We start from the raw sequence: 26,322 nt of genomic DNA on the forward strand, positions 1-26,322 counted from the left end.
TTTATTCATTTAGCTGACGATTTTATCCAAAGCGACTTACGATTATTTGTGTCAGAAGTCTCTGGAGCAACTTGAGGTTAAGTGTCTTGCTCAGCGACACATTGGTGGATGGGTCACAGTGGGGGATTGAACCCTGGTCTTTCACAGAGCCACAGCCTCCCCGTTATATATGTTTTAGTTTTTCCTGTTCCCTTGTAGTGTCAGAAAGTTGTTAACAAGATCACCGATCCAGCTGGAACCAAAGTCAAGCTGTGGTTGCATGGGGATACATAAGCCGCTTTTCAACCAAAGGTACTGGGGACCTTTAAGTCCCCAGATCTCTTTTCAAGAAACTAAAAGGTTCCTTCAGCGTCTCCACCGTGGTCTAAAGACCTGCGAAGATTAAGCAAATTAACCAGCTGATATAGGCTGTAGCCATACAAAGCGATCATTATTTGTAACCACTATCCATGAGCAACATTTATAAATGAACATCAGATTTGACTGGAATATAATGAAAAACTATAGGCTTTGCTTGACCATTAAAGCAGCTTTTTTGTGTGGGAGCTATAATGAAGAGACACACGATAAAGTTTGTTACACATTTAATAACAAACTGGATAAACCCATCAAGTTCTTCAAATAACTCCAGCACAGAGAGAAAGCAACACAAAAATGAAATCGGGACAGTTTGGAAGGTTATTAAAACATTTCCAGCCGACAAAAGCTGTAGATCAGCTGCAGCACTCACGTCTGTGTTGCCTGAGTAACGTGATGTTTAACGAGCTTTATTTTACCTGCTGTAATCAGCTGTTCCGCTTGTTTCGGAGAGGAGGACACAGACTTCGTCTCTGTGTAAAATCCTCCTGACTGAAACTTAAAACAACAACTCCGGACCCAGTATTTAGCGTAAACACACCGCTGCACGCTGGCTGCTACTTCCAATATATTTAATGCCAACATACGATCTCAGGCGGACATCGGCGAGACCTGTGTGCTATTTGACTGTTGATTGTGATTTATTGGTTTGCAAACAAAGGTGGAAAAGAGACAAGCAGTCGTAGAAAAACAGCTGACATTCTCCAGTTAAAGCCAGCAGCCTCTACTCGCCCATTCAGAATTTCACTGCAAGGCAAGCCCCGCCCCCCAAAGTACCGGTACTTTCAGAAAGTACTACCTCCTGAGCAGTGACTTTTTGGGGGTAAAATGAAGACCCCATAACTATATTTAGACCCTGGTCCCTCCGGTGGAAAAACAGTGACTTCCTCCAAAGGTTCCTAGTTAATTATATAGTTCCTTTGGTCGAAACGCAGCTCTAGAATTTTAAGGCAGTTGAGCGGGGGCAGTACAGGTGTCAGATGGGTGTAAGTTCTGTAACTTACCATTGTGTCTCATTGTGTCTCCCGAAGGTGAGACAGGTGGTCAGTAGGTGGAGTTTGGCCACATTTAATTACAGATTCACAAAAAAGCTATAGATTAACATTTCTTTAAGAACCTGGAGGTTTCTCCCTGCCTTTCAATACAGCAGCAACATTGCAGGATCTCTATATTTTGACGCCCAGTGGGGTCATGAGTGAGTGTGGCCTGTCTCTCTCTCTCGTGAAGGAGGAGCTGATTGCAGTGGCTCTGGGCACCTAGGCTAATTGCCCTGTAGAGTATTTGGGACTGTCTTCTCATTCTGCAAAGAGGCTGCTGTCGAGGCCTGGTCAGACCTCCCTGCGGGCTGGCTCCATGGGTTCCCCATTTAGTTTGCTTGGACTTTTGCGTTGTGGTATTTATCTTGTTTTGCAAACTATAACACCTTCACACATACACTCATGCAACCATCATCCTGCACAGACACTACTGAAACCATAGACTACATACCTCATACTTTAATGTTAGTTTGAAATACTTCTTAAATTTGGTTAACTTTGGTTTAAAACAACATATTTTGTTAAACTTATACCATGGTGTGTCTCCCTTTTGTTGTGGCCTTTTGAGCCAGGTCATAATAAAATGTTGTTGTTGTTAATAATAATAATAATAAAATAAATTATAATTACCAGTTTTATCACAATGTATTCAAATTACCTGCTGATTGTTATTTATTTATCTCTGTCCAGTGTGCATTAAAACATTACATTACTGCTTATTAAACTGTTAAGCCAGTAGACATTAAACAGAGTGAGTACATTAACATTTAAGACAGACAATTTAAGAACTGGCTTGTCCTGGCGACAACCAAGCCAGCCTGAGGTGAACAAAGTTTATTTGGGTTAGAATGGCATTGAGAACCTCAACAAGCTCATTAATTTTCTCTCATTAAGCTCCAACAATGTCTCTAAACTTTGAAAGTTAATGTGCATTAAATTAATGCATTGTGAGAGCACCATGCTGGACAGAGAGAGTGGCTCTGATCACAGAGAGCCAAAAAGTGACGTACTGACATCTTTAACAGCTAATGAAGAGATGAAGTCACATAGCCTCGATACGCTAATGAGAAGCTAATGGACGGTGGAGCTGATGACTGCCAAGTCGGCCTCTAGAGTAAACACCAGGGGCAAGGAACCATCACTTTGTTGTACACACACACGCGCACGTACACACACACTATCACAGAGGTGCTAAACGCAGTTCCACCCTCCCATACGTCAAACTTAAACAAAGGGCGAGACAAAAGCTTAACGGCTTCTTTGTTTTGAAATCAGCTTTACTCCGACCTGAACTACAGCACATACACACACAGTGTTTCTGTAAAAGCTTTTAACTGTAAACTAATGTGACTTTGGGCATGTGTGTGTTCAACTGGGTGTGAGCTCACAGCTAATCATCTAAAGGGAGAGGAAGTCCATAAATCAGCAGAATACAACTCTCACACTGTAAATCTACACTAACACGTCATCACTGTGTGTCTGTGTGTGTGTGTGTGTGTGTGAGTGAGAGAGAGTGTGAGAGTGAGATTTACTCTCTAAGGTAGAAAATGTACTTCAAGATTTGGACAAATAAAAGTTCAATCTAAGTATTATCCGCCGCTTAGGTTGCAGTGGCAGCAGACGAATGAAGGCTGCCTAGTTTCTTCTCCACAGTAATGTCCTCCAGAGACCCCTGGGGGTTCCTGAGTTATTATCAGGCCAGATGGGATACATAGCCACCTGCATGTCCTCAGTTTGCCCTTGGATGCTTGGATCCCATCTCAACTCAACAACTTCACCTGGCTCTTATCCATAAAAAGTTTCTACCTTAAGATACTTCCAGAAACCACATCAGACGAGCTTTTCCTTCCAATCAGCCATCATTACCCATGTGAGCACCCCAGTCTCCCAGCAGAACTATGTGACTCTGTGTGTGTGTGTCTGACCTGGCTATAAGTGGCGTCCAGCAATGTGTCCAGGTTCTGAAGGGGTGCCGGGGTTTTGTCTTTGAATCGAGTCAGCAGGCGACGCTGGATGGCTCTGAATTGGACAGCCCGCTCTGACAGCAGATCCTGGTACTGCTGACCACTGACACGCAGCTAACACACACACACAAACAAACACACACCCAAAACAAAAGGGAGACAAGAAGACATATTATTTATTTGGAAGTGATTGTTTAGGTCATTCTTAAGGTCAACTGAGAGATCAACTACAACTGGTATCGATATCCTTTTGTAAGGATAGTTGACTGTATTTAATGTTAACTTTTTTTTCCTCTGGTATTTGTGGATTTGCAGTCCTGTTTGCTGCTTGACTTCAATTTATCATGTCGTGCGTGCGTGCGTGCGTGCGTGCGTGCGTGCGTGTGTGTGTGTGTGTGTACCTGGAAGTGGTGGTCCAGAGACAGGAAGTACTCCTGCAGCGGTAGCGGCCCACTGAAGCTTTTCTTGAAGTCTTTGACTCCCAGTTTGGAGAAATGCCGGTCGAATCTCTGGACCAACTCTTTCACCACCAACCACATGTCCTCAAAACTGTCACTCTGAATACGGTAACGCTCTGACAAGACAAACAAACAGATCGATAGAGACACTTCCACAGGGGCTGGGTACAGTAACGTTACAAGACATACGAATGAAAATTAAATTTAAAAAGCTATTTTAAAAAGTAAAGAGTACAGCCAATTTAATAATCAGCATTGAGTTGTTGCAAAAATGCATTCAAAGACAACAAAAGAGACTAAATGTACAAATAGGAAATTAAATACTAACAAAGGGTATGTGTGACACCAAGAGATAATGAAAGATATCAAAAGGTTCCTAGGTGCTAGACGGGGAAATGAAGGGATCAAGGTTAAAAGCAGTTTTAGAGTCATAATGAAATGTATCACAAGGTTCTGAAAGGTGTCAACATGTGAAATTAAGATACATCTTAGGTCTTATGAAGTGAAGTATTGCAAAGAGACATAGCAAGAGGTCAAGGGATACATCAACTGTTATAGACACCATTTGAGAATGGCATCTGGGAAAATGTTTACAGCCCTGAAGCAGTACTGTATTAGAGATAGATGATCCCCCTCATATATGTAAACCAGTTTTCCTGAAGGTAAACTAGTGTTATGAAAATCCTGTTCATCATGTAGTGCTGCGGTCAGACTCACGGGAGGTCTTAGAAGCCAGCACAGTAACCTTGGCTCCTGACAGGAACTGGAAAGCCAAACTATTCCCATCCTTATCTGCTGATTTTGCTGAAAACTCTGCAGAGCGAGAGACAGAGAGAAAGACAGGCAGCCGTGTGATGAGACAGATAGGACGGCCTATCATGATGCAAGACGCCAACAAAGGTGAACAAGATACAGTCACAATGTTCACAAAGACGCACAGTATAAGCAGGCATGAGCTTACACAAATCCCTCTTTACACAAAAAGCACACAATGATGGACACTGAGTGTGTGTTTAGACGTCAGAGCTGCTGATTGCAGCCGATTGTCAGATAACTGAGAAATTGAACTCTTAGGGCTGAAACACACACACACACACAGAATCACAAATAAATAAACACGCATAAACACACTCGTATAAATACACAACCACACACACACAAATACACAATAGTTGATTACTCATGTAAATGTATGCACACGCACAGCTACACATGTCTCATTCCCTCCCCTCGCTTTCCGTTGCTCATGTCATTTGGATTTGTGTAACGCCCTCCGGTGGCCACTTCATTGGTCCTCAGTTGTTAAGCAACAATAGCTGTACGACCTATCAGTATCCATCTCAGATGAACTGAACAGACATGTATTATAATGCCAGTGTGAAAAAACAGATTCCTCACTGATACTTTATCTGACTATAACGGACTGCATTTATACAGCACTTTTATCCAAAGCAATGCACAGTTTGCATCTCATTCACCCATTCACTCATTCACACACACACACAGTTTAGTGTTTTGACACTTAAACATGTGGAAAGAAGGAGCTGGGGATCGAACCGCAAATCCTGCAATTAGTGGCTAACCCACTCTACCTGCTGAGCCCCAACCCCCCTTAATGTGAATCTGCTGTGCTCCACACCAGGAATTTAACCTGTGCTAAATCACAGTTCAAAACTGCAGGTCACGTCACACTCTTGGGCCCAGAGAGAATCTACCCCACAGCAAACCATTAAAAAAAATATACAGCTGTCAAGCAACAAAGCAAATGTATTTCTAATAGGTGCTTGTTCATTTTGAAGGTTCAACAAAATCAAATAATTGCCTTTCCTGTGACTTTAACATTGTATGGATGGAGGCACTGTTCCACTAACTAAAATATGTGCAAAAACTGCAATAAACTGTAGCCAGAGATTTTGGGGCAATTCAATTAACCCCTCCAATCACATGCTGGTCAGTACTGGCAGCTTTAAGATGGATCAGGGGTGTGCATTCACTGTTCAGTTTACAAAAACACTGCTAACATCATACAGCTGTCTCCGCTGCCAAAGCCTTGAACAAAGCAATGTGTTTTGAGTCATAGAAAATGTGTGATTCAAATGCAGAACATTGGCTGTTTGGAGAACTGACACCAGCATCGGCATGTGTAAGTGTTTTTGTTGTGTTTGGATGTGTATGACCTGGGAAGATGGAGTTGAGGTCCACTGGTGGCTGGTTGGTGTCCACAGTGATCTTAAACTTGGTTGTTTTGGCTGGAGAGGAAGGAACACACACCAATGCCAGAGGAAGACTGAACCTGGACTGAAGAACCCTGGGAACTCCTGAGAAAAGCAAAATATAGCAAAATATAGCAAAATTGAAAAATCATTTTTTATGTTGCGTTTTCTCCACAATTTAGTGCTTTCCATCTTCCATTTTGTAGCAATGCCACTGAGCTGCCAAGGGTGTTTACTCCTATTTGTTAAGGTTAAGTGTTTATTTGCAAATTAAAACCAAAAAAGTTTAATTTCTTCATTACTTTGATTTATTTTGGTTAACAGAGAAGAACAATAAAAAGCCCACTTCCCCTCTGAGTGGCACCCTTCTCCGACAAACTCCCCTACGGCGAATGAAACGAGGTCGGCACATCGCTTTATGGGCTTTCTCTCCAAACAGCAGTCAGGTTAACATTTGTTAACACAGTCAACACTGCAGATATTCAGATTACACAAGTATGTGAGAGCTACGAGATCTAGAGACTCAACATCAACACCAGGTTTGGAAGGGTGTTTGTCGAAGAGCCGAAAAGGAAGTTTTTTGAAAAGTGGGGGGAAATTCTGAGAGGAAAAAAAGAGGAGTTAAGGCCAACTACAACTATGTCCTGATCTTAAGCAGTGCTGAGCTTGGCAGAAATCTACACTTAGCTAGAATAACAGAGCAAGGGAAAGGACAGATGGAGGAAAACAGTTGTTAAGAAGAGATGGAGCGAGGGAACCAGGGGACAGGAGGAGAGCTAACGACAGGAGTGGGAGAAAACCTGAGTCGAGCAGAAATAAAGCAGCGTGAGAGAGACTGAAAGAGTAATAATAAGACAATCGACAGCCGTGGTGGGAGGGAGGGACAGTTTAATCATGGAATGTTCCAGGTTATTACAGATAGTAATAATTACCTTCAACTACTGTGCACCTTTTCATTCCATACAGTACATGCAATTATTATGTGATTATATGAATAATTCAATTTGGTTTGAATACATGAACTGAAGCAGAGAGAGAAGGAGAAGGGAAGCCAAGGAAAACAGAGGCAAGGCAAGGAGAGAGAAAGTAAATGGATGGTGTTTTAGAGAGGACCAGTGACTGTGGTCCACTTCTCTCCTCTCTCGCTTAATTTCTCATTGACCACCCTTGTCCTGGGTGATTAGAAAGTTCAGCAACAAATCACATCCAACAAACAGAACAGAGAGGGTTAGATCCACTTGTCAAATTGAATATGTTGTAGGATTACTCAAACTAAAATACATGATCCATGTTGGAAAAGTAATGCTATTCGTGATAACTACACTTTTCTTTCTTTTTCCAACATCTAACTGACTCAGATGTCTTCAATGTCACATTCCCCCACCAGTAGGTGTACATTGCATTAACGTTCTGGCAAAAAATCCCAATCAACTAACAGCAGACAAATCTAAAGCAGATCTACTCCAAAATACACAATCATGTTTTGAGGTTTTAAGTAATAAGCTTCAGGTTTCAAGCCGCACCACTGAGTTTTTAAAGTAACTTTGACAATAATCAGGGCAGACATGATGTACACTGTGATGGATTGCCTGACTCCAACAGGTTTCAAGTCTCTCCAAGTTGAATTTCATAACATACAGAATGAATGAAACCACTGGCTGTCTGAAAGGAAGGAAAACATTTTTACCAAATCAAAAACACTGTGGTAAGCTTTGGAAAAAGGTCAACACTAAGGTAAAGTATATGTGGTGTAGTGAATAAAAAATTGGCAGAAACAGGTATGGTTCTTTAAAGACTCCGGCAAGATGAGAGGAGGAGGATTCTGTTTTACATTGATGATACTTGGTGCTCAAACACAGTCAAGAATGACACGGTTTCCCAAATGTCAGGCTTTTTAATGTGAAGATGTTGCTGCTGTTTACATTCACCCCAGACACAAAATCAAAAAATGCACTACAGAATGTTCAGGGTGTATGTATTTATAAATAATTGTATATATTGTTTTATTTTATATTATTTTATATGTTACCCTATTTTCATAAACATTTAATTATTGGTAAAGTTCTGTGTGTGTAGCATGAAGGGACTACAAACTTCGTTTTGTTAAACAATCTTGTGCCTTGAAAAGACTGTTTTCTTCCTGTATACTCGTCATGGAAATATACATTCAGCACTGCTGTTTCTTTCACTATAAATCCAAATGATGACCAGAGTCAAACAAAAAACAAACAAAAAACTCAAGTGAAACTGGGGGCTTTGATTCAATTCAATCATTATAGATATAAATAATAATAAATAATCTTAACACAGCAATGTTTGCTCAAATGTTATTGAGACACCTCACTCTGTTATTGTGCAACCAAATTCACACAAGTACATGAAATATAGAAGTGCGATTTGAATCACTACCTGTGGAGCTTCTAACACTAGACTTACGTTAAAACGTTTCGTGGATCAATACCCACTAGTGTTAAGACTGTATCTGTATCAGCTCTGATTGAGCTCTAGATTAGATTTAATTTACACAGGGTCTGGACAGCTGAACCAAAAAAACAAATATATGCAGAGGAGCTCTAATGAACATAGAAATTTAGGCTAACCCATTTTACTCTATTTCTCCGTTGATACTGTATGTTCAGCAAGCAAAGTCTTTGCCAGGATTATGGGTAATGGACACTATTAAAGTTTTGAAAAAATGGATGTTTCCACTCGCACTCGGTTTGTCCACTTATTAAAAGTGTGTTGAATCAGGCTGCTGTGAGGAATGTAAGATAAAAGAAGGAACTCTAGTCCTTATGGTGTTAATGATGGGTGGGGAAAAAGAGAGAGGGTGAGGAAATATAAGCAGTGCAATAAAGTCTAAGACACTAGCAGGGAAAAGACAACAGAGAAAGAGATGAAGGAGATTAAAACACGATGACAAGATGACAGACAGAGAGGAGAGGTGGAAGTAGAGAAGAAGGAATAGGAGGTTGAAATGGAGGAAGAGGAAGGGAGTGGAGGTCATGAAAAGCTGGAAAAGGCCTGGGGAAACATTTTTCCATCTCAAATTCAGCATTGCCATTTACTAGTCACCACTGTTGCATGTGTGGTTATAAATCTCGTCTTGTTCCACTCCACCTCTGTACATTCCAAAGTTGTCGCCACCAGGTTACACCCTCAATAAAGAGATTTACCTTCAGACTTTCAGCTGTATAATGTTAAATATCTAATTACAGAGACACACATGACATAACAGAAAAAAACATAATTGTGTTGAATTATCACTAATAAATGAACCTGTCCACGTCGTATCAGTAAATGTAAAATCCCTACTGTATTGCCCAAAGACCAGATATGAATGCGCAAACCACATTTGCCCAAAATCTTTATGCCTGTTTGATTTGAACTTTATTGGCATCCTATTTTTTCTTTGCTGTATTGTATTGCTAATTGTGGCTGCACATGAGCCTCAGGAATCAATTAATGTTGTGTCAAGGAACAGCAGAAGGTAGTAAATATTAAAATTTAGCTTAAATTGAAACTGAGACCAATGGCTTTAAATTTGTATTTCTTTAGGGAGCCAGGGGAACGAAAAGGTGAATAAACACACTTTGAGATAGTCTAGGCTTTAAATTAATTAGATAAGGTCACATAGATTTGTATGAACTGAAAACAAGATAGGATAATGTACTTATGTTAGAGGTATATTCTTTTGTTGCGTTGATTTGCATAACGAAAATCCTTTTTTTCCCTTTTTTCTCTTTTTGCCTTGCAAGTTTGTGATTAAATGAACGTGAGAGGCTTTGCTGGTGTGGAAATGTTGCTACAGGTGCCAGTAAGAAAATGAAATAGGATCCAGGAAGTCCACTTAAGAGTAAAACATGCATGAGTTCATGAAATCCCAGGCTTATCAGACGGCTGTGATTCATTTTCATATTTTCTGATCAGCATGAACGGACACACAATGTTCACAATTTCCAACTGACTCAAATGTATTCTTTATCTGCTAAATGTGCATCCTCAATCTCGTCACAGGAAGGAGGAGTTTGAACGCTGGATCATATTTTGTCAGCATCACCGTGGCAATAAATAAACACAGGCATCATTCGCCTACGTCAAACGTCACAGTTTGAGTCAGGTTTGATGACATGAAGGATGACAAGACACGGTGGAAAGACACGCAGCAGACTGTTGGTGTCTGAGGAGGCATTTTAGTGAGACTGAAGCCAGAGAGTGACTAACTGACTAAACACCATTTCTCAGTTACAGTAAACTGAGGTTACTGTGTTTGTCTTATAGATTCTTCATTTCATTCACTGCTTGTTCTGAACTTCAGTCTTCTGTAATCTGCAGCTGGGGATGTTTAAGTTTTTAAGAGCGTAGATACCTGAATCCACAGATACGTCATTTACTGTGACATGTGACCCCAGACATAACTCCTAATAGTTGCTCGCACTGCTGGCGATGTGGGAAATAAAGCTTTGTCAACTGTTAAACACACTTAAAATCACAATTCAGCACCGCTGCTGCTACTTGTTAAAGCTGCTGTACCTCCACTGCACTTCTGTCTCAGAGGACTCTCATTCAAATTATCTGGAATCTGCATGTGTGTGTGTGTGTGTGTGTGTGTGTGTGAGTGAGAGAGAGAGAGAAGGGGGAGAGAGAGACCACAGGGTTTATTTGAGCAGAGGATCACTGTATAGGATCAGGTTCTTACCACAGCTGCAGTGATGTCAGCCGTGTGTGTGTGGGTGCGTGTATTTCTGTGATGTGTGTGTGCGTCAGGATACTGCATGCACTACACACATGCTCATACCTTGTGTTTGTGTGTTTGTGTCTTTTTATCATTTCCACTGTGATACACACAGTCACAGCAATCCCTAGTCTTCAACAAATCATGTTCATATGCAGCTATTCTGCATTAGTGATGTTGAGTTTTAAAAAGTTACAACAAAACTTAATGTACTCCAGTGTTTCAGTGCTTTCTTCAAATGTAAACCTGCTGGGTTTTAGGCCAGACAATTTCATTAGAATGTTGATTAAACCATTGTTTGTATCCTCTTTGTAATGTAAAGAAAACTGACACCTCTTTGTTTAGTGCCAGAAGGACAGTTTTTTGACTGTTTCATTGACACTTAAGACAGGGTGTTAACCATTTTGTAGACAAGCCCTGTTGTTCTCCATGATTAGTTTAGAGCAAAAGACTGTTTATTCCTGTAGATTGAAGGGGGTTTCACGTCTGGGAATTGGCGCTCTTTTGTTCGACCAAAAGTACCATAGAGCAGTAAGGTACACCCTTCCTAATTGGGTGACGAAGAAGTAACCAAATGACCAATGGCTTTGGTCCTGAGCCATTTGAAGGAAAAAACCCGCCCACATACCTGGAGGATATTAACAATTAGTTTGGTGAGAATCGGGACTGTAAGCTGTAAATCTGAAAAGAGGAACAACTTTCCAGTCCACTGCAGTGTTTTTGTTTTGTTGTTTGTTCTGTAATGCCATCTTTTATTCACCTATTTTTTATTAAATTTTCTTGTTAATTTTCATTGGACTGAGCCTCTCCTTTCTCAAAATCTGAAAAAACGCAACAATTGGTGACCCCAACGTGATTTTGAGAAAAGGAGGACAGGACAAAACTTCAGCCGGAGAAGGACGACTGCCTGATTCTCACACGGGCCCAAATATCGAAAGGTAAGAACAGAGACCTGTTTTATCAAAACTCTGTATAGGTTATATAGGAGATTTTAGGTGTGAGAATCAAGCAGCGTCTACTCCGTAAGTCCGTTAATATTTTAAAGTGATTTAAAGTGAAAATACCGATTGTTAAATATCATTCGAGATGGCAATATAGAACAATAGTATGTTATTGTTTGTCTGAAGCTTAAAAGCCTGTATGAAGGTCCATGGTATGTTATTGTTTGTCTGAAGCTTAAAAGCCTGTATGAAGGTCCATGGTATGTTATTGGTTATTTAAAGCTTAAAAGCCTGTATGAAGGTCCATGGTAAATAGTGCACATTAGAAGTCCGTGGCGGACGGCCTGGTTAGACCCAGTTAAATTTTAAATAGAAAGACCGTGGGGCCGGCGACAGAGACAGTCTCTGTGAGGCACGAAGGCGGGAATAAGTCTTTTTGAAAAAGCCAGGGTGAAACCCTGTGAGGGAGTAGGGGTTGGTAAACGGGAAGCGCGGTGACGACGGCTTCTTAGTCCCATACAAAGACCTCTCATTTTCTGCCTTTGTGATCCTAGAGGTAAAAAATAAAACCTGTATGTAGGTCGAGAATTCTCTGAATTTTTCGGAGTCTTTTGGGAGTACAGAAAACAGTAGCGCCGTCTACCTATTTCTGCGCAACCTAGAGTTTCGAAAATTCAGGGTTTTTTCGGGGGTACCGAAAGGAGAAGCGCCGTCTTGTTCCTTTTGTATCGCCTAGTATTAAGTGTGGAAAACCTGTATGAAGGTTCGGTACCTTCCGAGGTCCGAGGTCACAAGAGTGAGCCTAGTATTGTGTGTGTGAAAATAGGTATCAATTGAATATAGGTCTGTACATACTGTAAATAAGTAAAATCTTTGTAAATAAGGATTGTCTGCATTGAAATCAGGAGTCAAAAGGAGGCTATTCAAGCATTGTGTTTTAAACAAAGCAGTGTCTCAAAACACTGTTTTGTAGTGACTGAGCAATGTTTTGTTTTTTGTTTGTGCTTTGAAAAAACTTTGTTGAGAGATTGATACAGACATTCAACTCTTATGACTCTCTCTTGACTGCTTCTGAGGGGTATTGAGTTGAAAACAATCAGTACCATACACGTTTTATTAATTTTTGCACGGGGTGGGAATATTCAGATAGCATTACATTGTAACAAAGAGATCTCTCTCTCTTTGGGTGGTAGACTAGCAGTGGCTCCATTGTGTGGAGAAGTTAAATCATTACAACAAGGACTGTAGTTATTTTTATTTCTTCATTTATGCCAACAGGGCTACTAGAGGATCCACTAGTGGTCAGAAAATATTACATCCAAATTTAAAAATAAAAACAGACAGTAAGTTAAATAAAGTTTACCAATTGTTTTTAATGTTTGTATTACCTTTATAATACAGATAATAAAAAAAAAACGAAAAATTTTGATTTGTGAGTTTTCTGTCATAGTGAGCATTTGCAAACCAGATCATATAAAATCCAGAAGCAAGTGTCATCAAAAACATAATTAACATTTATCGTTTATTTTGTTATTTCTGTTATACCATTTCATTTCTAGTATTAGTACACACCAAACACCAAAAGAGTAAGACATAAACTGATTTGTAGAAGTCAGGGATAGACAAATTAGCAAAATGGCAGACAAACAACCCCTGCAGCCATCCTCTAGCATTACGACAGAAGACTGGAAGAATAAGATTTTCCAGAAAATTGAGGCAGCCACAGAAAAGAGAAACAGAAGAAAAACAAAAAAGAAGCTGGAAAAAATTTGGATGGATTGGCAGGACAGAAGACTGATCCCAGGAGATGCAGACCCATGTCCTACTGGAGCATACAGAACACAGATAATAGGATATGAAAGAGGAGAAGCGTCCAAAGCTCAAACAAAATGGGAGAGGAAAGGAGAACCAAGATTTGGATCAACAAAAAGAGCCCTTGACAAGGCTGCAAAACGTATGGCACGTGTCTCTCAGTTGTTGATGTACGTGAAGCATGTCATCCCAGAAGAGCCCAGTGGAGCTTGCTCAGAGAAAGAGGCCAACTCAGACACCACCAAGGAAGAGCAGAATGAGTTTAAGGACCTTAGACTACATTCAGTGATTCCCACTGCCCCCCCACCATACATGCTGTCTCAACCCAGGCTCCCTACCCCCTCTCGTCCACCTGTACAAGCCCCCTTAATGCAGGTAACAGGAGGAGTCCTGGAAGTTGATGGAGTTCCTGATGCAAACCGAAAACTGAATGAGGTGATATCAGAGGTTCTGGCTGTGGCCCAAAACGCACAGCAAATGATAAGCGAGACCCAGAGCATACTGGAAACAAGCAGAACAGGAAGTGGCGGCACCAGAACGCCAGTGACAAGCCCTGTGCATCCATCCTTCTCCACCCCGGATCAAGGACAAATGTGTAGAGATAATGAGTGCACTGGAGATGGAGCCTTCAGGCTCAGGGAGGAAGCCACCATGCTGGGAAGTGAAAGACAGAGACTGAGGCAGAGACAAACAGAAGAGGAGAAGAGAAAGACGAAGAGTAAGAAAAAGCCTAAAAAACATAGGACTGGTTATGACAGTGAAGGACAATGTAGAATGTGAAGAAGAAAATGAAAGGAAGAAGAAGGAATGTGTGACACATCCTGAGAGGAAGGAAAAAGGTGGGGACACCTCCAGTGATTCCTCAGAGTCAGAAGAAGAGGACAACAAAACATGTACACTCAGACTAAGGGGCAAAGTAAAGGTTGCCCTGCCCCCCACATCTGAAGGAGCAGTCCTGACCAGTCCCATCTCAAGCCACACCCGATCACACATAGAAAGCACAACACAAGGACAATACCCCCTGGTGGCTGTAGGAGGAGGAGCAACAATCTACCAGCCTTGGAAACACAGGGACATGGAAGCATTAGTGACCAAACTGCCACCACTACAAAAAGGGGGACAAAGATGGATCATCGAATGTGAGAAATACACAGCAGGAGACCAGCTCTGTTTGGGAGACATAAGAGCACTCATAAGACGTATAGAAGGAAATATTAGAGTCCGGGAACTGGATGGAATAGCCAGATGCACCACTGAAGCAGATGACACACCTTTCAACAGATACAGAAATGTCTACTGGGAGGCAGTAAGAGATAAATTCCCTACACTAAGATCCCTTACTGGATTGGACAGCCTTAAAAAGATGCCTGATGAGGAGCTGCATGTCTTTCTAAGAAGGTGTGAGGATGAATGGTTGGAAAGCACTGGAGAACGCTATGATCACTCCACCTCCAATCGCATGCTGTACAGAGACAGAGTGATAAAGGCTCTCCCATTAGCAGTCCAAGCCAAATTGAATGACATTGCGGGACTCAACATCATGGATGAAGAACACTGGCGACTCCAACTGACTCATCACTGTAGCAGATATAACAAAACAGAGGATGAACATGATGAAGAGTTAAAGGCCCTCAACAAAAGACTGCTGAAGATGCAAGTAGCAGAAAAAGAAGACATTATAAACAAAGCAAAGAAAAATAAACCCGAAAAACAAATGATAATGGGATCATTTGCAGGAGAAATACAAGACGCGGTTGAACAGGCCGTAGCTGCAGCAATGAAAAGGCCACCAGTAGAAACCACACCTACACCCACATGGCCACCATGGCCAACCATACCATCAGTTCATCCCAAGCCACACCCCATGCAACACCAGAAAGCACCATCGACAGGACAACATAAACCCATGCCAAGAGGATTCACTGGTTGCTACACCTGTGGACAGCTCACACACTGGGCCAAAGATTGTCCTGACGGGAGTCCACATGCACCAGTGCCTTATGGCCGACGGAGAGGAAGAGAATCCACAAACAGAACAGGACCACTAAACACAGGGAGAGGAAGGGGGAGAAACATGCCACCCAACTATTCCCAGATGCCAATGACTGCCTGGGAAGAAGAACAATGAAGAGGCCCAGAGGATCCAACTGCAGGTGTTCCCACCCCACCTCACCTTGAACCAATGGTCACCTGCATAATAGAGTCTGAACAAATTGACATGATGGTCGACAGTGGAGCAACCGCTTCATGCCTCATAAAAATAAAAGGAGGGGTTCCTCCTCTTTCCTCAAAAACTCTACGGACAGTTGGATACTCGGGAAAAGCAGAAGAACAAAGTTACACAAAGCCATTGGTCATTACAGTAGGAGCTCAAACCCTACGTCACTCATTCCTGTATGCCCCCAAATGCCCCATACCCCTACTCGGAAGAGACCTTCTGGTAAAAATTGGAGCCATTATTCTGTGCACCACAGATGGACTCATTGTACATCTTCCAGGACAAAAACCAACAAATACTCTCTTACAACATGGACACAGAATTCTCATGATGGGGCCTGAAACAAAACAAGACACACCACTAGAAACCACTCAGGTTAATTGGATCAGACTGTGCAGCACCACAATCGATACACCAGAAATACAGCGACACTACATGGAATGGAAACCATGGATCAACACACTGGGCCCATACGGGCCTCCCCTGGATCCCCTACACTGTACCTACAACTACCAACGCAGACCAGACGAGGAATACCAACAAGCATGGGAAGAAGATAAAGAACAAATGACTGAACAACTGTCCATCACTGACATCTATGTGGGACCACAAGGTGTCGCTGCATACTGTGAACTGACTCCTGAACAGAAAACCTGGTATACTCTGGGACATGAAAGTGAGCCGCATGTAACCCTTGCTGTAGGAGTTGGATATGAAGCAAGATCACTAGGACCCATGATAAAGACAGCACTAACTAAAGACTGGCAACAAACCACTGTCCCAAAAGTGCTCCGCTCATCAGATGGAACTATGTGGAAAATTAAGCATGCTGGAACAGATATTGGAATACTGGAAAAGCAGGAGTTGGACAGAGATCATGGAAGGGAACATACTAACCACCCAGATGCAGAACAGTGTCTTTCACTAGTCCCAGAGAAAGTGTGGACCACACATCCTTATGATGTAGGATGTGTCCCCGCCCATCAGATCACAGTCCAATTAAGACCACAACAATTACCCTGCTGGAAACCCCAGTACAGACTGAAACAGGAACAAGTTGAAGGGATTGACGACACCATACAGGGATTACTGACAGCAGGTGTATTAAGGCCAACTCAATCTCCATGGAACACACCTATATTGCCAGTCCCAAAAGCAGAAAACAAAGGATGGAGAATGGTACATGACCTACGACAAATTAATCAAGCCACTACCACCGCAAACATCCCTGTCCCAGACCCCTATGTTGCTTTACAGAATCTGAACCCCACCCACACCCACTTCAGTGTCATTGACCTAGCCAACGCATTCTTCTGCCTGCCTCTCGCCCCAGAAGTACAAGACATATTTGCCTTCACCTACAAAGGACAGCAGTACACATACAACCGTATGCCGCAAGGTTACAAAGACAGCCCAGGATTTTTCAACCAAGCATTGAGAAAAAATCTGAAACATCTCCAACTGCCATCAGGAACTGTCCTAATTCAATATGTCGATGACTTATTGTTAGCAAGTCCATCAGCACAAGCATGCCTAAAAAGTACTACAGATCTTTTGATACTCCTTGCCAATGCAGGATACAAAGTCAAAAAAGAAAAAACACAAATATGCAGACGAACAGTTACATTCTTGGGAAGACTAATTTCTGCAAACAGCCTCACTCTGACATCATCACAAAGAACATCCATTCTCTCACATGGAAAGCCAAAAACTGTGCAACAAATGCTTGCTTTCCTTGGACTTACAGGATACTCCAGAAATCATGTGCCAGATTATGTATCGCTCACACAACCACTCAGGGAAATGTTGTCAGTGGCCGGAAATCGAAATCTCACTGCTACCCTTGATTGGACCCAAGAAGGAGAAGAAGCTTTCACCCGTACCAAACAAGCGCTAGGACAAGCAGCACACCTCTGCTCCCCAGACTACACCCAGCCATTCTATCTTGATGTTTCAGAAACAGGAAGCATTGTGAATGCCGTTCTGTTTCAGAAAAAGGAGGGAGAGAGGAGAGTACTAATGTATCACAGTTCCAGATTGGACAATATTGAACAAGGACAAACAGGATGTGCCAGACATCTAGCAGCCCTGACTAAGGCCATAGACAAAACATCGCATGTGGTCATGTGCCATCCCCTGAAAATCAACACTACACATGGAGTAATTGCATTCTTAAGCTCCAGAGCATTTACTTTCTCCCCAGTCAGAAAAATCAAGATTTCTGACATCCTGACCCAACCACACATCAGTTATGAAACAGAAAGAACAAACATGGCCAACGGACTGAATTCAGAAGAACATGTACCACATGACTGTGAATTTGTAGCACAAAAAGACCTGAAGCTCAGAGAAGACCTGCAAGCAAGCCCGCTGGAGAATCCAGAAATCACATTGTACTGTGATGGCTGCTGCTACAGAGGAGAACAGGGAAATGTAGCCTCATATGCAGTGGTGCAACAACAGGGACAGCAAATTGAGACCCTAAACTCTGCCATCATTCCCCAACCAGCTTCTGCCCAATTAGCTGAAGTGATTGCATTAACCAAAGCTTTAGAACTAGGGAAAGACAAGAGAGTAAACATTTACACTGACTCAGCATATGCACATGGCGCAGTACACATAGATGGCCCACAATGGCTAAGGAGGGGATTTTTGACCAGTCAAAAGACTCCAGTCAAACACGCCGGTGCTCTCCAAGACCTTCTCAGAGCCATCTTACTCCCTACACAGATAGCAGTAATAAAATGCAAAGGTCACCAAAACTCAACCTCACCTGTAGCTAAAGGAATGATGCAGCAGACAAAGCAGCTAAACAAGCAGGAGGTTATAACAGACAATTGATATGTCTACAGACAGAGAACAGCCCCGAACTAACCAAAGAACACATACAGAGAATGCAAGAACAGGCAGGCCCCTATGAACAAAACCAGTGGCTTTCAAAAGGCGCAAATAAAACAGATGAAGGTATTTGGAGAACACATGATGGTCGTTTGGTGGCACCTGCAGAACTCTGTCATTTATTAATTAAAGAAGCCCATGGACCCACCCATGTTGGTAGGAAAAGAACCACTAAAGGAGTGGAGATTCATTGGTGGCATCCTTACATGAAAGAAATGGTAGAAAACTTTATTAACGACTGCGGGAAATGCAATGCTTTCAATGACAGGAGACCTTACAAATGTCCAATGGGACGTTTTCCGGTTCCAGATGCTCCATTTAAAGAAATCTGTATAGACTTTACAGACATGGGGGCAGATAATGTAGTAAGAGGGCACAGATACATTTTGGTTATGGTAGACCGTTATACCAAATGGATTGAAGCTATCCCATGTAAAAAAGAGGATGCACACTCAGTGGTAAAATGGCTAAAAAACGAACTGATACCAAGATATGGAGTCCCCCGGTGCATTAGATCAGATAATGGATCACACTTCACTAGCCAGAAGTTGAGTGAAGTAGAGAAATATTTTGGCATTGAGCATAAGTTTGGTTCAGTGTACCACCCATCTTCACAAGGATTGGTGGAGAGAGCTAACCAAACATTGAAAAGAAAATTGCCAAAGCCTGTCATAACACCAAAATGAACTGGGTAGATGCACTGCCCCTGGCTCTAATGTCCATGAGAACATCACAGAGTGGCAAAACTCACCTGTCTCCCCACGAGTTGTTGACAGGCAGGCCAATGCCAGGGCCACCCAGAGATGGAGGTCTGGGTCCAGTGTTGGACTTATGGCAGATAGAAGTAGGAGATTACATGAAAGCCCTTGCTAATCTTACTCGAGTTTTGTCTTCACAGGTCCAAACTGCTACCAAAGCACCGTGGAACGAAACAGAGACTCCTGTTGGGCCTGGAGACTGGGTGTGGGTGAAAGTCCACAAGAGAAAGTGGGCTGAACCCAGGTGGACAGGACCGTGGGAAGTGATTGAGCACTCCACCCACGCCCTGAAAATTAGAGGTAAAGCAGGAGCTAATTGGCACCACCTTACACATTGTACACCCGCTCAAGCCCCCTCCCGATCAATAGAGGAGGTTAGAACTGATTTGGCCACGCTGTGAAACAAAAATAGATTTTTGATTGGCATTATGAATTAGGATTATACACAGCAGATCCAGGAAATTTGACTCTGGTAGTTCATTTAAAACTCAATCATTCTTTGTTTACATTTTATTTTTTGTTTGTTTTCTTTTTTCTTCCACATTTACTTAAAACTCAATAATTCTTCGTTTTTATTGTATTTAGTTTGTTTTCTCTTTTTTAGTTCCACATTTACAAAAAAAAAAAAATAATAATAATATATATATATATATATATAATAAATGGAATTCAAGGGAGGGAATAAATTCAGGCACCTAGAGTTTTGTGGGGTAAAGGGAACCATAACAATTTTAGCCATAATCATTTCTCTAGTTGTAACAATAATCCTAGTCTCATCTCCTGAAAACAGGTCATCCTCAGCTCCCATTCAGCCCATTGGCACCGTACGCATAGCAAACTCTACCCCACCCAACAGTACAAATTCCTTTTTAAATCACAAAAGATTTAGAAGATCCAGGAGGATTGCTGAACCCATACTAACGTTACAATTTACAGAAGGTGAAACCGGAGCCGCTCAATTCGACTTTTGTTCAGTAGTGGACTGCAGTGGAAGTCAGGTCGCATATGTATGGTCTGAAAATATGTGTGTGAGGTCTATCATACAGCAAATCTCCCCATGGACAGATGGTGTACAAATTGGGATTATGTAATTGCTAACACGGGACCGCATGATTGGGGATATACCCCCCCAGCAAAAGAAGGAAAAACGCCCTTAAAACATAGACTCTCAATGTTTAAGGCTTCCCCTCCTAGTGATTGTACCACTGATAAATGCAACCCTTTGTTTCTCACCCTGGAGAATCCGCAGATCACAGATACCGATGTCTATGTGCTGGGGGCTTATCAAGCTGGGGAAGATCCATTGGGGCATTTTAGCATACAGGTCAGCAAGAAAACAACTATTACATCAAACACACAAAATAATGCCTTTTTCACTCCTAGCCGCTCACCATTTACCACAACCAATGATACACCACTCGATATAAAGGACCCACAGCTAGTTACCTATTTAGATAATAATAATCCAGGACAAGCAATTGCAATAGAAACAGGATACAGTGATGAAAATACTTGGCTTGATTGGGTTCGATATTCAGCAAAAATACACCACATGTCAGACTGTATTACCTGTGCCTCGGCCCGCCCCCTGTTAGGCACCATGCCATTCCCGCTCAATCCACTAAATGATCCCATTGGATATAACTGCATGATACACTTTTATCTGAAACAAACTGCGCAAAATTGCACCTCATTAAACTTACTATATCCTGAAGTTAATAGAGGTACAACACCTCCGCCATTCATCCCTTATGAGGGACAATACTCATGCATTCACCGTTCAGATAATCGTGGGATAATAGTAGGTAATCTCACAAGCTGTAACACCATTAATAAAGGCATCAATCAGACTACTATTCAAGCTTTAGGTAGAATGCACACCGCAAGAGCTGATGTCTGGTGGTTTTGTGGAAAAAAGACTCTGTATCCAACCCTGCCGTTAAACTGGACTGGCATTTGTGCCCTGATTCAATTAGTAATGCCATTCTATGCGTTGCCATTCAACAGCAGAGATTTACTTACAGCAGCTGCCAGCCCCCACACTCAAATACAAAAAACTAAAAGAGCATTGCCAAAAGGTAGCTTTGACTCAACAATATACATTGACCCCATAGGGGTACCTCGAGGAGTTCCTGACGAATACAAGGCCAGATGTCAAATTGGGGCGGGATTTGAATCCATTTTTCTCTGGCCAACCATTAACAAAAATGTAGATTGGCTGAACTACATATATTATAACCAACAACGTTTTGTTAATTTCACCCGAGATGCTATAAAAGGACTGCACGAACAGTTAGACAAAACCACACTGATGACATATCAAAATAGGATAGCTCTGGACATGATTTTGGCTGAAAAAGGAGGAGTCTGCAAAATGTTCAAATCTGTGTGTTGCACATACATTCCCAATAACACAGCACCTGATGGCTCTGTCACACGGGCGCTTCAAGGACTCACCACTTTAAGTGAAGAACTGGCTGACAATAGTGGTGTAGATTCACCGTTCGAAATCCTCAACTCCATGTTTGGAGAATACAGAGCTTTTTTCCACAGCATCATCCTGTCAATAGCAATAATGTGTGCAATACTTGTGCTCTGTGGGTGCTGCTGCATTCCCTGCATTAGAACTCTAGCCAATAGGCTTATCACCACAGCGTTAACAAGGGAACGTGAGGGACAGTTTGTGCTAAGAGAAATGGCACATTTAATGCAAGATGAAGAGTCAGATAGTGAGATCAGAAAGGAAGAAGATGATTTCTTTGCATAAATCATGATTTGAGTTTACAACTTCTGTTTTGTTAAAATGTCTAGAATCTTTGGAATCATATTTTGATGTGTATGTAATGTTTTAATTTTCAATGACATAATTGAAGATATGCTAAGTCTAATAGTAATTTCACACCAATAAATGGTGTGAAAGGAGGGATTGTTGAGTTTTAAAAAGTTACAACAAAACTTAATGTACTCCAGTGTTTCAGTGCTTTCTTCAAATGTAAACCTGCTGGGTTTTAGGCCAGACAATTTCATTAGAATGTTGATTAAACCATTGTTTGTATCCTCTTTGTAATGTAAAGAAAACTGACACCTCTTTGTTTAGTGCCAGAAGGACAGTTTTTGACTGTTTCATTGACACTTAAGACAGGGTGTTAACCATTTTGTAGACAAGCCCTGTTGTTCTCCATGATTAGTTTAGAGCAAAAGACTGTTTATTCCTGTAGATTGAAGGGGGTTTCACGTCTGGGAATTGGCGCTCTTTGTTCGACCAAAAGTACCATAGAGCAGTAAGGTACACCCTTCCTAATTGGGTGACGAAGAAGTAACCAAATGACCAATGGCTTTGGTCCTGAGCCATTTGAAGGAAAAAACCCGCCCACATACCTGGAGGATATTAACAATTAGTTTGGTGAGAATCGGGACTGTAAGCTGTAAATCTGAAAAGAGGAACAACTTTCCAGTCCACTGCAGTGTTTTTGTTTTGTTGTTTGTTCTGTAATGCCATCTTTTATTCACCTATTTTTATTAAATTTTCTTGTTAATTTTCATTGGACTGAGCCTCTCCTTTCTCAAAATCTGAAAAAACGCAACAGTGACTTGCATTAAATGGCCCCACTGAGAGCCAGAAAGTCCAGGTGTGGATTTCTGGATGACTGATAATGGATAAATGTTATCCTTTGACGCACGGCGACCACAGTTCACGTCTTTGTCTTGAAGTATATTAGTAATCTGACATTTCTATTATGTAATAATGATCAAAATCTTTTCCTAAACTAAACGTGAATAGCGCTGTAGTGTTGACACAATACTTAAGTTTCCAAAAATTATACATGTGTATGAATCACAATAAGGAAAAGCTAATTGATGCCATTTTTAATGCTATAGCGTAATGATTGCTTGTATCAAATGCATTAGAGTGAGCCAACAGTAAGCTTTTGGTCATCACCAAACTCTCAAAATGCTATATAGAAGGGAACTGTTACCCCGGACTCACAGAGGTGGGTGTGCGCCGCGTTACAGCTGCGTAGGTGCTGATGGCGCAGTTGATAAGGCTCATGCCTTTGATGGGGGAGACCTGTGCTCGATTCCCACTGTGACACATTCACCAATGTGTTCCTAAGTTGATATAACAATTGTAAGTCGCTTTGCAGCTAAGCGTCAGCTACGGTAAATGATTAATTAATTATTTAACTCGTAAGTCCTTGTTGGTTTTTTGCTGACAGAGGTACATGAGACTAGGGCTGTCACAATAACCGCAAAACTGGTCAAGCCTACCGCGGAGGATGGCAAGCCCCGCAGCAACCGCAATGTTCATACTTTACATTTCAGGGTGTTTTTAATTAATAAATTTGTGTTTCAAAAATTCCACAACCGTAACGAGCTCTGTAACGGTTCAAGGACGTATCGCCATGAGCTGTACATGACCTGACTTCAAACTTGGAAGCTGTAAGTGTTGCCGTGTTTTGTGCTGTTTTACTGTTTATTAAAGGTTAGCTAGCAGGCTCGGCGATGTTGGACTAACCTTGTAATCCTGAGGGACGGTCAGTAGAAACTGTGAAGGTAAGCCTCATTTGAAGCTCATTAACTAACCAGCGTACTGTGTCAGATGCCTGCAGCTGTTTTTCATGTTGCTTTCTGTGGAAATTTAATTATAACGTTACAACAGTGCAGTGGTTAGTTGTGGACAGCTCATTCTGCTCCGCACCTGTGTGTGTGTGTGTGTGTGTGTGTGTTGGCTGTGGTATGTAAATAGACTTGATAGACGTACCCTGAAGGTAACCATATAGCTAACGTTACGTGTGAAAAATACACTACAAACTACAAAAATGAGTTTGCTTGGCAATGTTGTTGACTAGCACCCAGCAGCTAGCTTGCTCCGACCATAAAGCTGCTGTTAGCGGCTCGTTGTGCAGTGAAGGGAGATCCACAGACACTCTTACTATGCGATAATACTACACATATTACCGCAGGGGAAATTACTTCACCGCAACAGCCCTACATGAGACGGGCTTATCATGTTCGATACCATGACACTCATATCGACGAGTGGCAAAAGAGGCATGATAACAAACAGTGGGGAATAACTTTAGAGGGGGGATATTGATGTACTAGCATGTCATCATGCTGTTAGACGTTGTCGCAGCTACCTCTGAATCCTGGGGCACTCTGGAGAGGCATTTGTGAAGACGAGTCGAAGTGAAAAGGGAACAGGGTTTGGCGAGACTCTCGCCGTGGAATGTAAGCCCTACGCAGGATGAGGTTTCGCAGGTCATCTGGTGTCTACTGTTCCAATGGGAACTTTTGGTTTGGTGAGTGGGACTTAGCAGAGTGATAGGAGCAGTGGAGATAGACACAGAAACAGTTAATGACATTGCTGCTACCAATAAGTAAACAGATTCAGAACTTTAATAAATTGGTTGTGGGTTGTATGATCACTACAAATATTTGGAGCTATATTTGACTTTCACCTTAATTGAACACACAGAGTCCTTTAAATACTCCCTCATAGGCTAGTATCCATTCCTTTGCCCCGTTCATTTACTTTAAAACCAACAACTTTCCACATAGCACTCCTACTGTTAGTCGTATCAACCAACACCGGCCCCAAAGGCTCTGCAGTAATTTTATCTTTCTGTCTGACACATGGAATAAAAAGCTTTTACTTTGGCAGTTTATGTTCCCCAGAAATGTGCTGCATAATTGCTGCACGAGTATGTGTTTGTATTACTGCAGGGTCTCAAAGCTCACTGTAGATTACAGGACATCCTATCTCTATGAAACCACACAAACTCAGATGCGCTAAAACAAACACTGGCTGACTACTAGAAACACTACTGCTGTGTGTGTGTGTGTGTGTGTGTGTGTGTGTGTGTGTGTGTGTGTGTGTTTCTGCACTGAAACATGCAAGTCAATGCTGTATGCCTGTTATGTGGTATGTGAAACAGATATTTCTGTGTAAACTGCCCTGAGTATAAAAGGCAAGGCAAGTTTATTTGAATAGCACATTTCAACAACAAGGTAATTCAAAGTGCTTTACATAAAACATAAAAGCAACAGGGAAATATAAAAAAGTTAACAGTTAAATGATTTGATTCCCCATCTCCCATTCTATCCCCCCTTTAGTTACTTAGGGACTCTAACCTTAAGGGGACTCTAACCCTTTAACACTTAGGGACTCTAACCCTTCTTTAGATACAGTCGTCACTGTAAATCCAAAAAGGATAAAAATGGATATTTACTTATTCTATACAGTGAGGAAGTGGTGTGTGTACAAGTGTGAGTGTGTGTACAGACTCTTGCCAAGTATCACGTTACAGGAACATAAACAGTAGGCAGCGGCCTCTTCCTGCATATATAGTAATGTGTGTGTGTGTGTGTGTGTGTGTGCGCACACGTGTTGGAATGCATAAAGTGCAGTTTTGATTATGTGTGCGTTTCTGTGTGTGTGAGAGAAAATTTAAATGTATGTCCTAAAATACAGCAAATGGTGTCCAGCTTAATATTTGTACATCTGCAGTACAATGGTGTCATTTTAATAAAGTGCGTGTGTGTGTTTCTACTTGCTCTAGTCTATCCAACACTCCAAACACTTACCTTTGGGATTAAGCTCTGCAAAGAGGAAGAGGAGAAGAATTAAAGGTTAAAAAAAAAAATTCAGACAGATCACAGAAACAGCAGAGGTATCGCTCCTCGTATCTAGCTTTATTCAGTGCAGACCATTAACAAAGCTGCACTGGAAGAACACAACTGCTGTTCAAAGAGGAGGGGGATTCCCTGGGAAAACCTCCACCTCCCTGCATATGGATACACACAAACTTAAAGAAACACTCTGGGAGTGCTTTGTTCACCTTCCCACACACTTGGAAAGTACCGCTGGAGGAGAGCACAGCGTCCTGACTGAGCCAAAACAGTCCAGAAGACGATAAGATGTCCAAAT

The 26,322-nt window shown here is 41.7% G+C and overlaps 1 protein-coding gene across 3 annotated transcripts in view; it reads right to left on the reverse strand.

Moving 5' to 3' along the window:
- Positions 1-26,322, reverse strand: part of bbs9 (Bardet-Biedl syndrome 9) — a 193,212-nt gene that overhangs the window by 119,567 nt on the left and 47,323 nt on the right. For 2 of the 3 annotated variants that reach the window (XM_038710510.1, XM_038710512.1), the window contains exons 15-19: positions 25,980-25,994; positions 5,994-6,134; positions 4,534-4,629; positions 3,760-3,932; positions 3,320-3,472 (exon numbers count right to left, since the gene is read on the reverse strand). In XM_038710510.1, the coding sequence (XP_038566438.1) occupies positions 3,320-3,472; positions 3,760-3,932; positions 4,534-4,629; positions 5,994-6,134; positions 25,980-25,994 (578 nt within the window). The remainder of the gene's footprint in view (positions 1-3,319; positions 3,473-3,759; positions 3,933-4,533; positions 4,630-5,993; positions 6,135-25,979; positions 25,995-26,322) is intronic. The other variant, XM_038710511.1, reaches the window with a different exon arrangement.

Source organism: Micropterus salmoides, unplaced genomic scaffold (assembly GCF_014851395.1).
Source record: "Micropterus salmoides isolate LMB-PRFRI ecotype aquatic unplaced genomic scaffold, ASM1485139v1 Ms_hic_scaffold_11, whole genome shotgun sequence".
Taxonomy (NCBI): Eukaryota; Metazoa; Chordata; class Actinopteri; order Centrarchiformes; family Centrarchidae; genus Micropterus; species Micropterus salmoides.